Here is a 19,249-nt window from a genome sequence, read left to right as displayed (position 1 = left end):
GTATGATTTTGTAAGAAACCTCCTTTATTTTATTGGTTAACAGATATTTAGAAGGTCAGGCCCAAATATATTTCCAATCAGGATTTTTTTTACAGAGCGGTGATTCTCCTCACTATAAGTTTTCTGGACTAATAAACAGTGTGACGTGTTTATGGACTCCCTTTGAGTCCTTTGCTGCCATCTTGAGGCGCGAGGCTGCAATTTCAGGCTTCACTCTCTCACGCTCTCGTTCTGCATGTACCGCTTGAGCCTCTTCGGTAGCCGTAGATTTACGGTAAAGCAAGACGTGTACGTAAGAGCTCTGTAGTGTTTTCCTGGCTGAACACGGGAGATGTTTTGAGATGTTTTGAATCGGCATTTGCGTTTTGTTTTCCGCGTTTATAAGCGTCACTAATGCATCCGAGAGAGAATGTCAGCGGATTTACTGTTAGACGTCGAGGCTCCGATGAGCCATATTTATACAGCGATGGAGAATAAGGAGCCGGAGGAAGAGATGTCGGACATCTCCATCGACCAGGACGGAGAGTGGGGTAAAAACAGCACTTTCTAGAAAAGTCTTGATACTAACCGGCCGATTCTGACCAAGTTTATCCTGTGTTTTGTTTCTGGATTCGTTACGTAGCTGACGTAAGTTAGACACACCAGCGGTGGGTAATCCAGGTCCAGAAAGTAAAAGCCCTCCTCAGGATTTTGTTCCAACCGCCTGAACACGTTCGCTGCTGGTTTGAGCGAAGAAGAGAGGACAGTCGGTTGGAGCAAAATCCCGGGGAGGATTTTTTACTTTCTGGACTGAACTTTATGAGACGTTTCGCCCCTCTTCTATCTGAACGTGTGAGGGGGCTTCATCAGTTTAAACGTGAAACATCTTCAACATTACACCACCAGTAGATAGACCAGACACCTTATCTCACTGCTGCTGAGCCGTTTGATTAGCAGGATGACAGAAAAGCCTCACATATGTGCGGGTTATGTTTGTTTTGGACACAGTGTTAGCTAGACAGCTTAGCTTAGCTACCGTTAGCTTAGTTAGCTACCGTTCAGGTTTATATGATTTAAGTCTCTTTTTTAAACTGTTTTATGGCTTGTATGAATTAACGAAGTAGTTTCGTTAACTTGTGGGAGCTCAAAATGGCATTACCTGTTACCTAAAGCAGACCTAACGTATTTCACGTGGGCTCTTGTTATGTAACAGTTCGTACTTACGCCCCCCAGCATCAGAATTACGTGTGAAATACGCAGAATAAGTTTCTCCTTTAGACGACATTTCTGACTATCTAGAACCATTTTTAAAAGGGTTTCATATAGAACCATATAGGTTACAACACATCCTCCAGTAATCTGAAGAAGCATGTAACCATGCGAAGAACCATAAGCGTGCAAATGGTTCTAGATATGTGTACATATCATTGGTATCACCCGCACTTAAAGAACACTGATTAGCTACATAATTCGGTGCAAAGTGAATATAATTAATTCTGTTTAACTGGATTTAGTGCAGTTTGTAAAACATTCAATAAAAATCATTGCAGTTGTACGTTTATCATTTTTATTATAGTGTTTTTGTAAGTGGCATTACAGGTTCTCTGTTGTATCGTAAATATGTCTTAAAGTATCATGATCTGCAACCTCATTTGCAAAAAAGTTGGGACGCTGTGCAAAATGTAAATAAAAATAAAATGCAATGATGTCCAAATCAGGCAAACCCTATATTTAATTGGAAATGGTACAAAGACAAAGTTGAAACTGTTGTATTTTAAAAAATATGTGCCCATTTTGAATTTGATGCCAACAACACGTTCCAAAAAAGTTGGGACGGGGGCCTGTTTACCACTGTGTTTCATCACCTCTTCTTTAAACGACACTCTGTAAGTGTTTGGGAACTGAGGAGACACTGCTGTAGTTAGAAAGTGAAATGTTTTCCTGTTCTTGTTTGATAAGGATTTCAGCTGCTCATCATTTCGGGGTCTCCTTTGTTATATTTTTCATTTCATAATGTGCCAGATGTTTTCAGTGGTGACAGGTCTGGACTGCAGACAGGTCAGTTTAGCACCTGGACTCTGTTAATACAGAGCCATGCTGCTGTAATACGTGCAGAATGTGGTTTGACATCGTCTTGCTGAAATAATCAAGGCCTTCCCTGAAAAAGACGTCATCTGGATGGCAGCATATGTTGCCAAAACATGTATATATGGTTCAGCATTAATGGTGCCTTCACAGATGTGCCCGTCACCCATGCCATGTGCACTAATGCTCCCCTATACCATCATGAATACTGGCTTTTGAGCTGTGCACTAATAACAAGCTGAGTGGTCTTTAGTCAGGAGGACACAGTGTCCATGATTTCCAAAAAGAATTTCAAACGTTGATTCATCAGACCACAGGACACTTTTCCACTTTGTCCCAGTCTTAAATGAGCTAATTTGTGGATGCAGTGATGAACTGTGTTTACAGACAGTGTTTTTCAGAAGTGTTTCTGAGCCCATGCAGTGATTTCCACTACAGAATCATGTCTGTTTTTAATGCAGTGCTGCCTGAGGGCCCAAAGATCACAACCAGCAAATACTGGTTTTTGGCCTCGTCCCTCACATACAGAGATTTCTCCAGATTCTCTGAATCTTTTAATGTTATTATGTACCGTAGATGATGAAAAGCAAAAGTTCTTTCCTATTTTATGTTGAGAAACGTTATTATTGAATTGTTGGACTATTTGATGGTGCAGTCTTTCACAGAGTGGTGAACCCCTCCTCATCTTTACTTCTCAAAGACTCCGCCTCTCTGAGATGCCTATTTTTATACGCAATCATGTTACTGACCTGTTACCAATTATCCACCAGTTGTTTTTTTTATTTTTTTAGCATTGCACAACTTTACCAGCCTTTTGTTGCCCCTGTCCCAACTTTTTTGGAACGTGTTGTTGGCATCAAATTCAAAATGGGCAGATATTTTTCAAAAAAACTATAAAATTTCTCAGTTTCAACATTTGATATATTGTGTTTGTACTGTTTTCAATGAAATATAAGGTTTAAATGATTTGCACATCATTGCATTTTGTTTTTATTTACATTTTGCACAGCGTCCCAACTTTCTTGGAAATGGGATTGTAATATTTTTGCCATATTGCCCACCCTTAATAAAAACCACAAAATAAAAAGTCAAGAGGAGATGCATTTATAATGTTAATGGCATTATAATGTAATGTAGCGCGGTCTAAGAGGGCACTGTTGTGTGGTTATGGTGTCACCGGGGGGCGTGGCCACTTCTTATGACCAGAGCAGCAGCTACATAGATAAACATCACAAGCTGTTTTAGCTTTTAACTCAATATGTCATCATATCACAAATCCAAACTTAACAAGTGCTATTAGGAGTTATATTTCAGATTTAAGTCACTCATAAACATATTTTAGTTTTCTATTATGAATTAGGGCTGCATGATATGGACATAAAATTCAGCACAGCTGTTGGATATCTCGATGAGCATATATGAAGTGCCAAATTATAATATATTATGCATGTCAAGTCAAAACATGAACAAACCACAGACTTATAAAGAAAAAAACTTTTAAACCTTTTGAGACATTGATTTACTTATATAACAACTTATGTTTTAGCCCTAAATAACGTAGTTAAGACAGCGTTTTACTGCGCTGGTGTTGGGAAGCTCAGTTCTATCTGCTAAGTAAATAACTAGCAAATTATTCTTATCAACCAGAGACACAAAACAAACAGAATTCACCTCCAACTTCCAGCACTCTGGCAGTTTTTCTCCAAATTGAAAGGATGAATGATAAAGTGATGCAATAGGATGTGTTGAAAATAGAAACAGGACGTCCGTCTCTTGGCACTTTGGCAGCTCACAGCTGGTGTAGACAACTTCACTGATTATAATGGTGTTAGAACAGGGTCTTAGTACTAAATAGCATTGTTTTTTTACTGTGCATTTAAGACTGATGTATGTAAATGAGCTCTATTCTGATTGGCTGCCCTGTATAGTGCCTAATTCAAAACGCAGTCTGGGCTGAAACACTCAAACGCTCAATATGTATATTTAATGAAATATTAATCGTTATTGTCATTTTTATGACCTATTTGCAAACATTTATACCATTTCAAATTAAAAAATAATAATAATTTTTAAAAGTAAATTAGGTAGTTTTTCATTAAATATTATGCTCACTAATGGTCAGTTTCCGAAATTCTGGGATTAAACCTAGTCGTGGACTACATTTCCCTTTAATGGAGAATTTTCATTGTGTAGTCCAAGACTAGGCTTAATCTCTGAGCTGGAAACCCATAATGCATGTTTTTTGTGTTTCTGTGAATTTTCACCCTTTAAAATTAAATATCATGGAGAATGAGTGTCAGTCCCATATACTGGTTACTAGTCTACTAATAGGTATTAAACATATGGATCTACTGTTTGATCCATATGTTTTTGCCAGTTTTATGGCCGTCTCACTGTCTTTCTCTTGTGCAGATATCAGTTTGTTTGACGAACTGGGTGACCTGGGCGATGCTGAAGAGCTGCTGCGAGTTCTTGAGGGCACTGGATATGTGAGTCCAATGAAAAGCTACTCAACATGTTTTTTATAGAGACAAACTCCAATTAATCTAACTAATAAAAATGAGTCATATTTTTCCTTCCGTAAAGTTAACCGAATATCCATCCCTGCCTTATACATAAGAGCACAGTGGCTTTACAAAAGAGTATTTTTTTAATGGATTGGTTTAAAGAACGTTGAATTACGTCTTTCTGCAGACCGACAGTGCAGCTGATCTGAACTTCGATGTCAACCTACCAGTGTGGAATTCGGACGGCTGGGGAGACGCCAGCAGCATCTGTACAGGTACAAAAACCTCCACATAATATACAAACAAATTAAAGGTTTGTCCTAGAACTGTGAATCCAAGCCAGTAACTATTTACAAACCTTTATTTTTAAGATTTTTACTTCACAGAAATATGTTATAGAGTAGACCAGGGGTTTTAAAGGAGTAGTTCCACAAAAAAATCTGATTTGTCCCCATTATCCCTGATGTAGTCGATCAGTCTAGACCAGGGTTTCTCAACCTGTGGGCCGTGAAGCACCCTCTAGTGGTCCGCGGACCTGAACTCAGGGGGAGGCAGAAAGGTTTCTCAGGGTGTTTCTCCTGCTTTGTTCTGTGCGGACCGGTCAAACTTGTTGGTGAATGTCACCTTTGTAAGCATCTATAAACACATTCATATGAAACATGTTATAATGCATTCATAAGATGTTATAAACATAGCTATAAATATTTATAAAAATGCATTATACATTATAGCCATGCTTATTATGCATTATGAATTGTTAACATAATACATTATAAGTACTGTTCATAACAAATTATAAGAGCTCATAAGTTGTATTTGTCCGCTCTAAGTAAAGTGAAGCGTACTGTACTAAAGCCTCCTCCAGTGTTCAGAGTGAGGCTTCAAGTTGAAGTATTTACTGAAGGATTTACTGAAACACTAAAACATTCACAATAAAGCACATTACAGGCTTCAAATGTCAGAGTTTAAACTAGAGCTGCCATCAGTGTTTTACCCAATGTGGGAAAGGTAATGTTCACCACCGTTAGCTTGGTATTTGTCTTTACTTTACACTCTCCAAGCTGGGACTGACTTCTTTGGCACTGACATTATAACATGTTATTAACGCTATTTATAATGCATTATATTAACAATTCATAATGTATAATAAACATGGCTATAAAATGTAATTCAGTGTAATTCTTTTTTTATAACCATGTTTATAATGCCTTATGAATACATTATAACATGTTATAAATGTGTTTATAGATGCTTACAAAGGTGACATTCATAGAAAGTGTAACCGATCTGCTTCAAAGCGAACCCTGTTCAGTTCATGGCTGAACGTCAGCGCTGTACTGTCAGCATAATCTGCCTGTTTAACGTCTGACTCTTTACAGACTCTCATTGCTCTCATATTGTTCATGCAGTTCGAGCTGCAGCTGATAAAAACGACAGACATAAAATAACGGCGAAGATCTGCGTTTGATTTCTGGCCGAACATCAGCGATCTGAGTAGTTAAACTCAGCTTGACAAACTAATGGCAAAAAAGCAGACGTGATGACGGTAGTCCAGAAGCCCCCGAGTGGCGTGAGGTTTACTCCAAATTAGGCGCTAAAACCCGCAAACCTAAAGAGACATCTTGACACCAAACAGTCTCTGGGAGCCACAAGGGTATTTTCAGTGAAAATGCAATTGACTGCAGCTCCAAAATCACAATCTACATCTGCATCCACCTTTTTTTCTTTTTTCCCCCTTTTTTGACATCCCTGCATACATATGGGTTTTAACCATGTTCTTCAACGCAACAGCAAATTTTGGTTTCTGTCATTGAAGTTAAATGGACGATCTGGACGAAAGAAATTGATCTTAGTTTTTCTGTGGGCTGCTATGCTTAATAGTTATACACAGGTGGGTCCTGGGGTGGAAAAGGTTGACAACCCCTGGTCTAGACATGTATGTATTTAGCCCTTAGAAAGACTAATAGATTGCCATTTCCCATTCAGACACGAATTAGAAACGCTGCTATGATATAGCGACTATAATATAGACTCCTAACGTTACATTTGCTTGCCATTGTAAGTTGCTCTGGATAAAAGTGTTATTTAAATGTATGTAAGGATTAAGCCTTGTTGTTTTATTGTTTGCCTGTTGCACAAACGAAAGCGTTGGCTAAATATGTAAATACAAGAATAACATTTTTAATTTTTGTTATGTTTTCTCAATACTTAACATCATAAATCTTTACATTTTGCGGTAGAATTAATTGTAATAAGTCTTTTTTTATTTTTTTTATTAGCAAATATTTCAGTTTCACATTAATGACACTTTGTGTCCTTGTTTTCTTCCCATCCGCCAAAACCGTCCTTGCCGTCACCGTGGCTTGAAGTCCCTACTGACTCTCAGACAGAAGGACTGTGGAAGCTCTGTAGTACCTGAACCTCAGAGGCTGTATTTTGAATATCTGTGTTCCAAATGATGGGGGTTCTAAACTCCAGTTCTGCGCGCTCACTGCTCTGCACAGTTTCGGCTCTTTTCTGCTCCAGCACAGCTGATCCAGGTCATGAGCTGATCTTTAAGTTCTTCATAAGTTGGATCAGGTGTTTTGGTCCAGGGCAAACTTGAGACTGTGCAGAGCAGTGAGTCCTCAGGACCAGATTCAAGGTCCAACGTTGAATAGCTCTGGTTTATACCTTCACTGTCCTGATGTTAGGTTTCCTGTGTTGTATAATAGTAAAGCTGTCCTCCTGCTCTTGGGTCTTAATGTTGGCTCTGATTTGTTTTGCTTTTACTTACAGATGGAGAAGCGTCAGCAGACTCTCTCTCTCCGAGCCACACAATCAGTTCAGTGTCTTCGCCTGCGTCAGTGGAGGCCCACTCACCATATTCTCTGCAGGTAAGCCCCCCTCACTGTCTGCACGTGGTGTTTGAGGTTTTCAGTGTTGTGCTTTGGGAAGCATGTCTCTATTTTTCAGATACATACGCCTGAAAATGAATGACGAGTTTCACTCTGAATGCTGTGTACACATTTGTAACAGTCCTTGATTGGGGATAAGGAGCTTGAAAAGAATAACCTCTGAGTTTGATGTTAAACACATTTCTATTTCTGTAATAAAGGTGGTATTAATCATAATATAACATTGATAGAATATCATGGAGAAGAAGAACAATGTGAAACCCTTCAAACGTTTTTTTTTTTACATGCACTTACTAAAGCTTTTTCTAGCTCTCTTCTGACCCAGTCGTATTTGACACGAGTCAGAGTGTAATATTTGCATATTATTTGCTTTGGTAAATTGTTATTATTTATTTATTATTATTATTATTATTATTTTTGCTTTGTTTGTTCCTAACTTTGTGTTAGTAAATGCTACCTGAACACACAGTAGTGTAGTATATTTATTCCAGTTGGTCAAAGAAATGGACACAGAGCACAAGTTACAGCAGCACATAGTGTGAAACGCAAAGATTATATGAATGATTTTTTTATTTATTTTTGTCACACATTTATCTGCAACAAAATGTGTTTAATATCACTGAAAACACCGAAGCTTCTGAACAGTTGTGTAGTAAAAGTACAGCAAAGTATTATATTTGTATGTTTTGCTGTTGAGGATGTCTTTACAGTGAGAACCTCACAGCGCTGTGCCGTTAATGCTTCAACACACACAGTAAACACGTTTGCACTGCATTTTCTCTCATTAGCAATTAATATTTTACTAGAATGATTTGGACATGTTCGGTTTATTGTTAGCATCACTCTACACTAGACTGAAGTAATCTCACTGAGTGTGTTTACATGCACTTAATAATCCGACGACTGCAGAAAAGATTTTGTCAGTAATCCGATCAACGTGTTTACATGCACTTGAGTAATCAGATAATGGGGAAACTCTGGGTCTGCAGGAGTCAGACTGTAATCAGATTTCTGCTTTACAACCAGCCAATAAACTCTCAGAAGAAGACGCGACGTAATGTAAAACTCAAACTTCATACCGCGCCTTTTTTTTTAACCACTGAATTGATGAACATACATCATTTAGAAGATGAAGAATATTTAGATCCTTTATTTCGTGTTTGGTTTCATATCGGGTACCGCTGTCTGTTTTCACGCATGTGCAGACTGAGAAATCCAAAAGAAATCAGAGTAAGAGTTTACATGCACCGGGAAATCTGATAACTGAGCTAAAATCCAGCCTCTTTATTGGATTTCTTTGAATATTTGGATAACTGCGGAAATCCCATTAGGATCGGAATATTGAGTGCATGCAAACGCGCTCATCGTTAAAATGACACATGAAACCCAAACCTAATTAGAATTCTAAAAAATAAATTAAAATAGCTAATTAACAAGGTTTTCATGAACTGAGTTCAGAGCGTTAGGTGAGGGTAAACGCTGATTTCTGCAGTACTTCGGCCTAGAAGATTCCAAGTTTGACATGCCTGGATTATATGAATACCTTGATTCATCGAAACACCCACAAACACTCACCTGGAGCTGTGATTGGTCATTTTGCAGCCTATTGCCATGTTGCTTTCGCAAAGGCCAATATTACAGTAATAATGCAGTGACATGTAATGGGCGGCTCTACTTCTTAACCTGAAGAGGTAACTAAAATTGGCCTTTGACAGCAGCCTTGAACAAAGTCTTGAGAAATAGCGTCTATCTGTCCAGATGGGCTGTGTGTGTGTGTGTGTGTGTGTGTGTGTGTGTGTGTGTAAGAGTGAGTGACTGCGTGTTATTGCCAGCTGTTCCGTCCCAAAGCCGGAGAGGTCAAAATCCGCCCTTCCCACACACCCATGAGGGTTTGCTGTCTAATTAAAGCTCCAGTGTGCTAACAAACGTCTCAATCGCCCTTCTGCACATCGCCCGGCTCATTAGCACCTCACTGTGTGAGGTGTGTCCGCCCTGGAGGTGCTGACAGCTCGGAGTGCATTAGCCTGACCATAAGAGGCAGAGCGGCGCTCATTAACACATTAAAGACATAAAGAGAGAGTCCACCCCCCTCACCCTGCCACTCACGCTCACTTTCAGTTTGCTGTTGTTGACACGGTGCCAAATAACATCAAGCGTCTCAAAGTGACCCACGGAAAAAGTCTGGAGTGGGAGTTAATAAGCCATTATAAATTCTGGCAGTAATTTGTGGCTTTAAATGACCAATTAAAGTAATCATGTTATTAGGGTTGTCATGATTACTCGATTAAACTCAAGTAATTGATAAAAAGATCACAGATTAAGGTTTACCTTTTTATAAGGTGTACTAATTTCATTACGTTATCATGGAAAGCACTGTCAGCGATCAAAACTAGGCATCAGAACAGCTTTACAATATTATTTATGTTGCAAAAGGACATTAAAACTTCAAAAGGCTGTCTGTATCGTGTATAATTAGAGCTTCATAGAGTCAAGACTTTACATTTCAGTCAGGTTTTTCATTCTAACCACAGGGCTGAGACAACGTTGGCTTGTTTTGTGAATGACCTCAGACTGTTTTGCTCTTATTGGATCATAGTGCAGCTTTTGATTACAGCGCTCTAATCCACCGTCTTGAATACTGGGTCGGCCTCTCGGGCACAGTTTTAGAATTGGTTTAAATCGTACTTAATGAATAGACGGTTCTTGTTTTTATTGGGAAAATCATTTAACAAAAAAGTTGATATTTCTTGTGGAGTCCCACAAGGTTCAGTTTTAGTGCATTTGCTTTTCTCTTTGAACACATCTCTAGATAATGTCATTAGGAAACGTCAATGCTGATGACATAAAATTATACACTTCCATTTCTTCTAAACTCAAGACTTACCAGCTGTGTGTCACATATTTCTCAATGTATCTCACAAATGTTTGTACAGTCAAGAAAAACACTGATCCTTAGTGGTGAAATTCACGAAAGCTTCTTCGTGAGAAGCTCGGCTGTTTTGCTTTGTATACCAAACCTGATGTACAAAACCCGGGTGTGATCTCTGTGTGTAAACGTGGTCTCTAAAGTAGCTTTTTTATCATTTGAAAAATATTGCTAAAGTTTGGGCTTTTCTATCTCGGAGCGACGCAGAGGAACTTCTTCACATATTTATTACAAGAAGTGTTGATCACTGTAATGATCTTCTTACTGAGATTCCTAAGAAAACAGTGCATCCCTTACAACTCGTACAAAATGCAGCAGCATCCTAACAAAAACAACACAGAGAGATCAGATCAGTCCTGTTTTAAAAGAGCTGCACTGGCTGCCTGAATCATTCAGGAGAGATTTTAAAGTCCTGCTACTAGTTTTTAAAGCTCAAAATGACCTTAAAGCTCCGTTTACATCACAGAGTGTCTGTCTGTTCATGATCTTAGATCTGCAGATACTGAACTTCTACAAACACCTTCTGTAAAATACAGAAAACATGGAGAGACTCTTTCAGTTATTCTGCTTCTAAACTGTGGAGCTCAGTTCACCTTTTATTAGACAGTCAAACTCAGAGCTCACTTTTAAGAAGGATCTAAAAATCTCTGTAATTTAGTGATTAATTACAATTCTTTTGATATTTTTATCTTTTGAATTTGATTATTTATCTTTTTGACATTGCTTTAACACAATTTTAGATGAGTTTCTTCTGTTACTGGTAGCTTTATCACCTGTCTGTACAGCACTTTGTGCTGCCACCAGTATTAAAAAGGGCTCTATAAATACAGATAATGTTGTTGTTGTTGTTGTTGTTATTATTATTATTATTATTATTATTATTATTAAGCATTAAATATCAATAATAACATCTTGATCTCAAAATCGAAAATTGTATTAAACCTTAAAATGTAAGAATTGGCAGTGATAGTCTTTGAAAAAAATTATTGGTCAGTCAGTTTTGTTTTGTTCATTCTTATAACCGTTTCATCAATAGTGAAAAATAATCAGTAGGTTGCTTAATTGATTATATAAATTAGTTATATAATTGATAGTAATAACAAATTAGATCAAGGCCACTTGTCAAATACATACTAGTCTGTATTTATTTAATCACCATTTACAACAGATTCAAGATTCAAATTCAGATTCAAGATTCCTTATTGTCATTGCACAGGGTACAACAAAATTGGGTAGCAATCCTAACGGTACATAAACAAAAAAAAAGATTAAACTAGGAATAAATCAAAAATATAGGCTAATGTAAATTATAAAATGCAAGATATTAAAAGAAAAGTTATATAATTTTAAAATTATTTAAAAAAAAAGTAAAAAAAGAGATAAATGAAACTAAAATAATTTAAAATAAAATTAAAAAAAGTAAAATAAAAAGGGTGGAAAAAGAATGTAGCAGCTGTGGTGTTGCACATGAGGGTATTACACACGTGTGTAATGGGAGTATTTCCATTTACAGATATTATTACTTTTACTATTATTTACAGATAGTATTCCTATAAATATATCTATTTACAGTTTAATAATAAATATAAAGTGCAGATGAATGTAAATATATTTTAATATCCTATTTGATATCCTTTTAATATCCTATCCTAATATATATCCCTCTTTACTAATATATTGAAATATATTCAACATGTATTACTAATATTAAAAATATCTAATATTTTTGCTGCTGAAGTGATTTTGTCACACAACATTGTGCAGCTAAATATTTAAATGTCTTTGCTTACTTCATCCTGTTACCTGAAATAATTGTTTATTTCGAGCATTGATTTATTAAACATCATACATTTTCCTCTCTATTAAGGATGTTTTCATTTCCTCATTCTTCAAAGTTCAGGATGTGTCCTACTGCACTGGGCTGATGGTGACTGATGCAATCTAATGTAACTTGTTTTGCCCTGATCATATTTGCACAGTTGAGCTCTTCCCCGTTCTCCCTGCTGTGTCTTTATCAGTGAGTTATGTAGTGTTTTCTGTAAATAGTCACTGAGCTTCTTCTGGGAACAGGAGTTGTTCAACCCTGTTTTTCAACAGGACATTTCTGACATTCCTGTAGGCTTAACATGGCAACACTCAGCAGGACTATTTATTATTTCATTTGGGCATTTAAGTGAATTTATCCATGCATTTACACCAATCAGGCATAACATTATGACCACCTCCTTATTTCTACACTCATTGTCCATTTTATCAGCTCCACTTACTATATAGGTGCACTTTGTAGTTCTACAGTTACAGACTGTAGTCCATCTGTTTCTCTGATACTTTGTTAGCCCCCTTTTACCCTGTTCTTCATTGGTCAGGACGCCCATAGACGCTCACAGAGCAGGTACTATTTGGGTGGTGGATCATTCTCAGCACTGCAGTAACACTGATGTGGTGGTGGTGTGTTAGTGTATGTTGCGCTGGTACGAGTGGATCAGACACAGCAGTGCTGCTGGAGTTTTTAAACACTGTGTCCACTCACTGCCCACTCTATTAGACACTCCTACCTTGTCAGTCCACCTTGTAGATGTAAAGTCAGAGACCAGAGCTCATCTGCTGCTGCACAGTTTGTGTTGGTCATCCTCTAGTCCTTCATCAGTGGTCACAGGACGCTGCCCACAGGACGTGTTGACTGGATATTTTTGGTGGGTGGACAATTCTCAGTCCAGCAGTGACACTGAGGTGTTTAAAAACTCCAGCAGCACTGCTGTGTCTGATCCACTCAGACCAGCGCAACACACACTAACACACCACCACCACGTCAGTGTTACTGCAGTGCTGAGAATGATCCACCACCCAACTAGTACCTGCTCTGTGAGCATCCATGGGCGTCCTGACCACTGAAGAACAGGGTAAAAGGGGGCTAACAAAGTATCAGAGAAACAGATGGACTACAGTCTGTAACTGTAGAACTACAAAGTGCACCTATATAGTAAGTGGAGCTGATAAAATGGACAATGAGCGTAGAAACAAGGAGGTGGTCAGAATGTTATGCCTGATCAGTGTATGTACAGTCATATGCAAAAGTTTGAACACCCTGATCAATTCACATGTTCTGATGGTTTTCTAAGTGAAAATAAATGAACTACAGGGAGCACTGCTAAATATGGCATTTTCCTGCAAATCTTAGTGCACATTTTCAATTTATTTGCTGAGTCACCTACTGGAAAACATATTGCTGCTGTCAGAAGAAAACCTCGTATCTCCATTTTTCAGTTTTTGACATAATCTGAAAATGCCTGTTGCCCTTTACATTGTGGGTAAATTCCATGAAGAATGGACCAAAAGAATCGGCCCAGAATTACTTGGCAAAACGGTAAGTCTGGTTCCATAGACTTACATTATAAGTAAAGTAGGTTTTTACGTTCTCCTGTAAAATTATCATTATGGAGATATGAGATTTTCTTCCGACAGCAGCGATATGTGCCCTAACTTTTGCTCAGGTCACATTTTATGTTTTATTCTTTTTACCAAGATGTTAAGTCCACCAAATACATAGTAACTGTGAATAAAAATGTGCAGAAGTGTGTTCTCTGTAGAGGATATGTTAACATTTGACCAGGGAGCCCAAACATTTGCATAAAATTGTATGTACATGTATTTTATATACACCTACATATGCATGCATTGCAAAGAATGTGTCTAATTGTTTTATCCCTTTTATTAATTCTAAAGGCTTCTGCTCAGTTGTGTCAGTTTCCTTTATAAAGCCTTGCTAATTTCCTGTTTAACCTGTCAGTCTGACTGGTTTTCAGCATATCACCAAGGCGTCTGCAGATCTGTAGGCATTATGCTCCCAACACTTAAAGTTCTGTATATGCTTTAAAATCCACACAAATTAGAAATATAAGGACAGGAAACATGAGCCTGCTAGTGCAGTGGTTTTTTCATAGTACATTCTCAGACATAAAGGTACTAAACTGTCTCTGGGTCAGTGCCCCTCTCGTCACTGGGGTGGAACCCTTTAAGGGTTCATCTCAGTACCTTTAGTCAGGGAACATAACTGAACCATAATCCACTGAAATGATATGTTCTAAGCTGTACTGACTCCACACACCCCGTCTCGTCTCCAGGCTTTTATTTTACTGTTCTGTTTCAAAACATTCGGTTACGAAAAGGTACAAATATGAACTTTTCACCTGGAAAAACTTATTTAAGGTTCACAATCAGACCTTAAAAGCACTGTAGAGCTTTGAGGGAACATTTACACTGTTTGTACCTTGATGAAGGAGAATTGTACCTACACTACCTTCATTTCTAGCAGTGTAGGTCCTCATTTAGAAACCATTTGTATGCACAGATTTGATCTTAAAATGTAAAATCTCACCTAGTGATTCATTAAAAATTATTTGGTGCGTAGATGAAGTTTCTGACCTGGTGAATGAATAGCGGTCAGAGTGCGTTACAGGGATTGGTGTAGACAATTCATGGACATTAAGGCCCTTAAGGCCCTTAAGGTTGCCAGGAAAATTCCAGTGGACTTCACCATGATGAGTGATTTTTGTGCCCCAGACTTCCGAGGCGAATACATTTTGCATGCAAAATTCCACGCTGAGAACTTTGCTCTCAAATTTGACTCACAAATTTGCTTCTTCAACCAGCAGCACTTCTGCTTTGGCTGCTTTGACCTCTGAAGAGGTCTTCGTATAGCAGCACCGAAGCTCCAAAATGGAGAAAACACTCACTTTAACAGTGTTTAAGGACAGACCTCAAACTCTCTTATCCCCCCTGGTTATAAATCATCATATTAAAGGAAGACATGATGCACAGTCAGTCAGGAGACTATATTATCATCTTTGTTTTTGTAGTTTTACAGTTTGGGGGAGACAAGTTACTACTACACCTACTTGCTAACTGCAATGTTAGCTTGTTGGCTAACCACAGCTGCCATCACGGCCATGCCAGTTTTCTGCACTTTTTATTGCTACAGATCAGTTTGCAGCCATTGTCCTGTGACACTATATAGTTATCTGATATAATTATGTTCACTTTTGTGGTTTTACTGTTTATGTTAAGAAGTTAGCCACCTTGCTAACTGCTAGGTTAGTGCAGCTACGTACAAGTCACCCCATGCCAACTATGACAGTTACCTACATGTTCACTTTTGTGTTGTTGCTGTTTATGGTTAGTGAATTAGCTAGTTTGCTAACTGCACCAACAGGTTTTTTTCTCTGCTGTTCTTCCGGTCCAGCCTCAGTCACCAGATTCAGCTAATTAGCAGCCAAACAAGCCCTTCCTGATTTGAAGAGGGTGTGTTGGAGCAGGAGAAACACAAATATGTGGGGAGGACCAGGACTGGGAACCACTGTGCTGGGATTCTTGCACTTATTATACCTGAATAAATGTGATGCATGTTTCTTCTCTTTTCTGCCCCCTCCAGAATGAAGCTCTATCTCCACTCTCCCCCCAGTCTCAGCCCTCTCCGCTGTCCGTCTGCTCAGACTCCAGTGGCTTTGTTGAACTTCCCCCTGAGAAGAAGCTGTGCAAGAAGACCAGTCAGACACAGAGAGGTGAAATCACTCAGCCGGTCACTTGCTTATACACTGTATTGCCAAAAGTGTTCACTCACCCATCCAAATCATTGAATTCAGGTGTTCCAATCACTTCTATGGCCACAGGTGTATAAAACCAAGCACCTAGGCCTGCAGACTGCTTCTACAAACATTACTGAAAGAATGGGAGCTCAGTGAATTCCAGTGTGGTACCGTGATAGGATGCCACCGGTGCAACAAGTCCAGTCGTGAAATTTCCTCACTACTAAATATTCCACAGTCAACTGTCAGTGGTATTATAACAAAGTGGAAGCGATTGGGAACGACAGCAACTCAGCCACGAAGTGGTCGGCCACGTAAAATGACAGAGCGGGGTCAGCGGATGCTGAGGCGCATAGTGCACAGAGGTCGCCAACTTTCTGCAGAGTCAATCGCTACAGACCTCCAAACTTCATGTGGCCTTCAGATCAGCTCAAGAACAGCGTAGTGAGCTTCATGGAATGGGTTTCCATGGCCGAGCAGCTGCATCCAAGATGCAGTGCCGCCACTGGACTCTAGAGCAGTGGAGACGTGTTCTCTGGAGTGACCAATCACGCTTCTCCATCTGGCAATCCGAAGGACGAGTCTGGGTTTGGCGGTTGCCAGGAGAACAGTACTTGTCTGACTGCATTGTGCCAAGTGTAAAGTTCGGTGGAGGGGGGGATTATGGTGTGGGGTTGTTTTTCAGGAGTTGGGCTCGGCCCCTTAGTTCCAGTGAAAGGAACTCTTAATGCTTCAGCACCAAGAGATTTTGGACAATTTCATGCTCCCAACTTTGTGGGAACAGTTTGGGGACGGCCCCTTCCTGTTCCAACATGACTGCGCACCAGTGCTGACCTCAACCTGATAGAACACCTTTGGGATGAATTAGAGTGGAGACTGTGAGCCAGGCCTTCTCGTCCAACGTCAGTGTCTGACCTCACAAATATGCTTCTGGAAGAATGGTCAGAAATTCCCATAAACACTCCTAACCCTTGTGGAAAGCCTTCCCAGAAGAGTTGAAGCTGTTATAGCTGCAAAGGGTGGGCCGACATCATATTAAACCCTATGGATTAAGAATGGGATGTCACTCAAGTTCATCTGTGTGTGAAGGTAGACGAGTGAATACTTTTGGCAATATAGTGTACATCAGGGGTGCACATCACATCAGCTGTTATATTGTTCGCCAATAAAAGGAAAACTTTATTTAATCGATATTGGAATTATAAACAGATCATTTAGCATCTTGTTTTTAGCTTGTAAATGCACTGATGTACTTCACGTCTTCAGGAATGTTGATAATGCTGGTGGTTTGTTCTCACAGCTAAGCCTGCCCAGCCAGCAAAGAGGCCCATTCATCTGAGCCCCAAAGTTTCCATCCAGCCCAAACCAGTCATCACGGCGGTGCCGATCCCGCAGGCTACAGCTCCACTTCAGGCCAAAACCATCATCATCCAGCCTCTGCAGACCACCATACTACCTATGGTCAAGCCACCACCTGTGACCATTCAGCCAGCGCCTCCTACAGGTGAGGAAGACTCGGGTCATGGTAGTGTAAAAATCAGTGTTTGGAAACTGTTTATAGTGATCAGCAACCCCATGTAATGCATGTTTGTTGTACTCCTACTTATATGAAAGAGTAGTAAACACATTGTAGCACCGCATGTTCTACCCCGGGCTCAAGGAGGACGCTGGAGGCAGGGTTCAGGGTTGCAGCAGCCATTACTTTAATTCACCCAAATTTAAACAAACAATACAAAACACAAAACCTAGGCTGGCCACTTTTCAGTGGCTTCAGCCAGACTTTTCAGTCCTTCTCCTAAATAAGCTTTTCAGCTCTTCAGTCCTTGTTGCTGCTGCATGTCCCTCTCCATCTTTCGCTCTGTTCCCTCTCAGCGCTATTAAAAGGCGCTCACGCTGCCAGCCAGATCAACATCAGCTGTCCCTCATTAAGGGCACCTGAGCCGAGAGGGAACGAGAGCTCGCTGCTCCGCCTCCTCGTCACCGCCCCCAGCTTGCAGCTCAGCCGCCCGGGTCGAACGTGAGGTGTAGTGAAGCGGCCTCACTGCGTAACGGGGGCGGGGCCCAGGCAGCGGAGCTCGGGACTCGCTCCTTGCCCTGGTGCCTCTCGTTGCCGGCAGCGTCGTCATCTTCCTCCTCCTCCCACCATCACTCGCGTTACTCGGGTTACTCGGAGGAGCTCGGGCTTTGCGCTCCGCCCCCTCCCCACTCGCGGCTCTCTCCCTGCCGTCCCGGCCGGGGTTCGTCGCCTCTGGGTGTTCGGGCCCCGTCTTCCTGCCGGCTCTCACGGCCGTCATCGTCGGGGCCCAGGGGGCGGGCGCATGCCACACACATGCTGATAAAACAACAGTGCTTAGCTTTCTGTGTTACGGTGCTCAGTCACAAGACGGAAAAATGCACCGATTTCAGTTTAAACGTACCTAAAAGGAGGACTCTGTTTGTCTGGTGTGAGAGGTTCACACTGCAGTTAATGCTTTTACACAGCGAGCGTGTAAATCACTGACGTACCGAGCCAGCTAATGTTTGTTCGTATTAACCTGACGTTGTTGAGAAACTAAACAGTTCAGCACTCGTCACGACAGCTAAAAATAATCCATTTTCTTTCTTAAATTATGAATGATCCAAATACTGTGGCCGTGCTTTTCCAGCTGGTAAAAACAGCCAACCAGAAACTTTCTCCTACTATCCCATGACAGATTTGTGAAATGTTCCACTGTTTGGCAGGTGTTTGTCATGTTCTGACCATAAAGGATAGTTTAAAAACAGTCAGCCCTCAAACTTGTAAGAAATAATGACTTGACGTTTATCGTGATATGTATCAGTATCGACTGTTATGAACATTTTTATTGTGATAAGATTTTTGGCCATATCGCCCAGCCCTAACATCAGCTGATAGTTTTACTCCAGTAGTTTAAGTTAAACAGTACTGACTTACACTATTGTAATAACTAAGAGGTGAGCCTGCTCGGCTCAACTCAGACAGCTGAGATGTATGGTGTCTATATAAAATATATAGCCATATGAGCTGCATGGCCTTTGTCCACTTGATGGTTAGACAAGTCCCCATATTCATGAAGTGACAACAGGAAGTATGATGGGTCTTTTTTTCAAATTTGCATCACATTCCTAAATGTGGTTTCCTTATCCAACGTTTAAAAAAGCAGGTCCTACTTTAAAGCGGTAGGGCCATTTCAGCTCTACCACAGAGAAAGCAAGACAGCTTAACAGGGGTGAATTTCCCCTAACATTGTTGAATATTAGGGAAACTGACCCCTG

At 40.0% G+C, this 19,249-nt stretch overlaps 1 protein-coding gene across 1 annotated transcript in view; it reads left to right on the top strand.

Annotated features, from left to right (window-relative positions):
• Positions 1-268: 268 nt before the first annotated feature.
• Positions 269-19,249, top strand: part of atf6 (activating transcription factor 6) — a 105,828-nt gene continuing 86,847 nt past the window's right edge. The window contains exons 1-6 of the mRNA XM_036581250.1: positions 269-530; positions 4,477-4,553; positions 4,759-4,846; positions 7,350-7,447; positions 15,823-15,952; positions 17,277-17,480. Coding sequence (XP_036437143.1) covers positions 410-530; positions 4,477-4,553; positions 4,759-4,846; positions 7,350-7,447; positions 15,823-15,952; positions 17,277-17,480 — 718 coding nt within the window. The 5' untranslated portion in view covers positions 269-409. The remainder of the gene's footprint in view (positions 531-4,476; positions 4,554-4,758; positions 4,847-7,349; positions 7,448-15,822; positions 15,953-17,276; positions 17,481-19,249) is intronic.

This window comes from Colossoma macropomum, unplaced genomic scaffold (assembly GCF_904425465.1).
Source record: "Colossoma macropomum unplaced genomic scaffold, Colossoma_macropomum, whole genome shotgun sequence".
NCBI lineage: Eukaryota > Metazoa > Chordata > Actinopteri > Characiformes > Serrasalmidae > Colossoma > Colossoma macropomum.
Note: the sequence above shows the minus strand (reverse complement) of the source record. Positions and strands in the feature narration are given on the sequence as shown.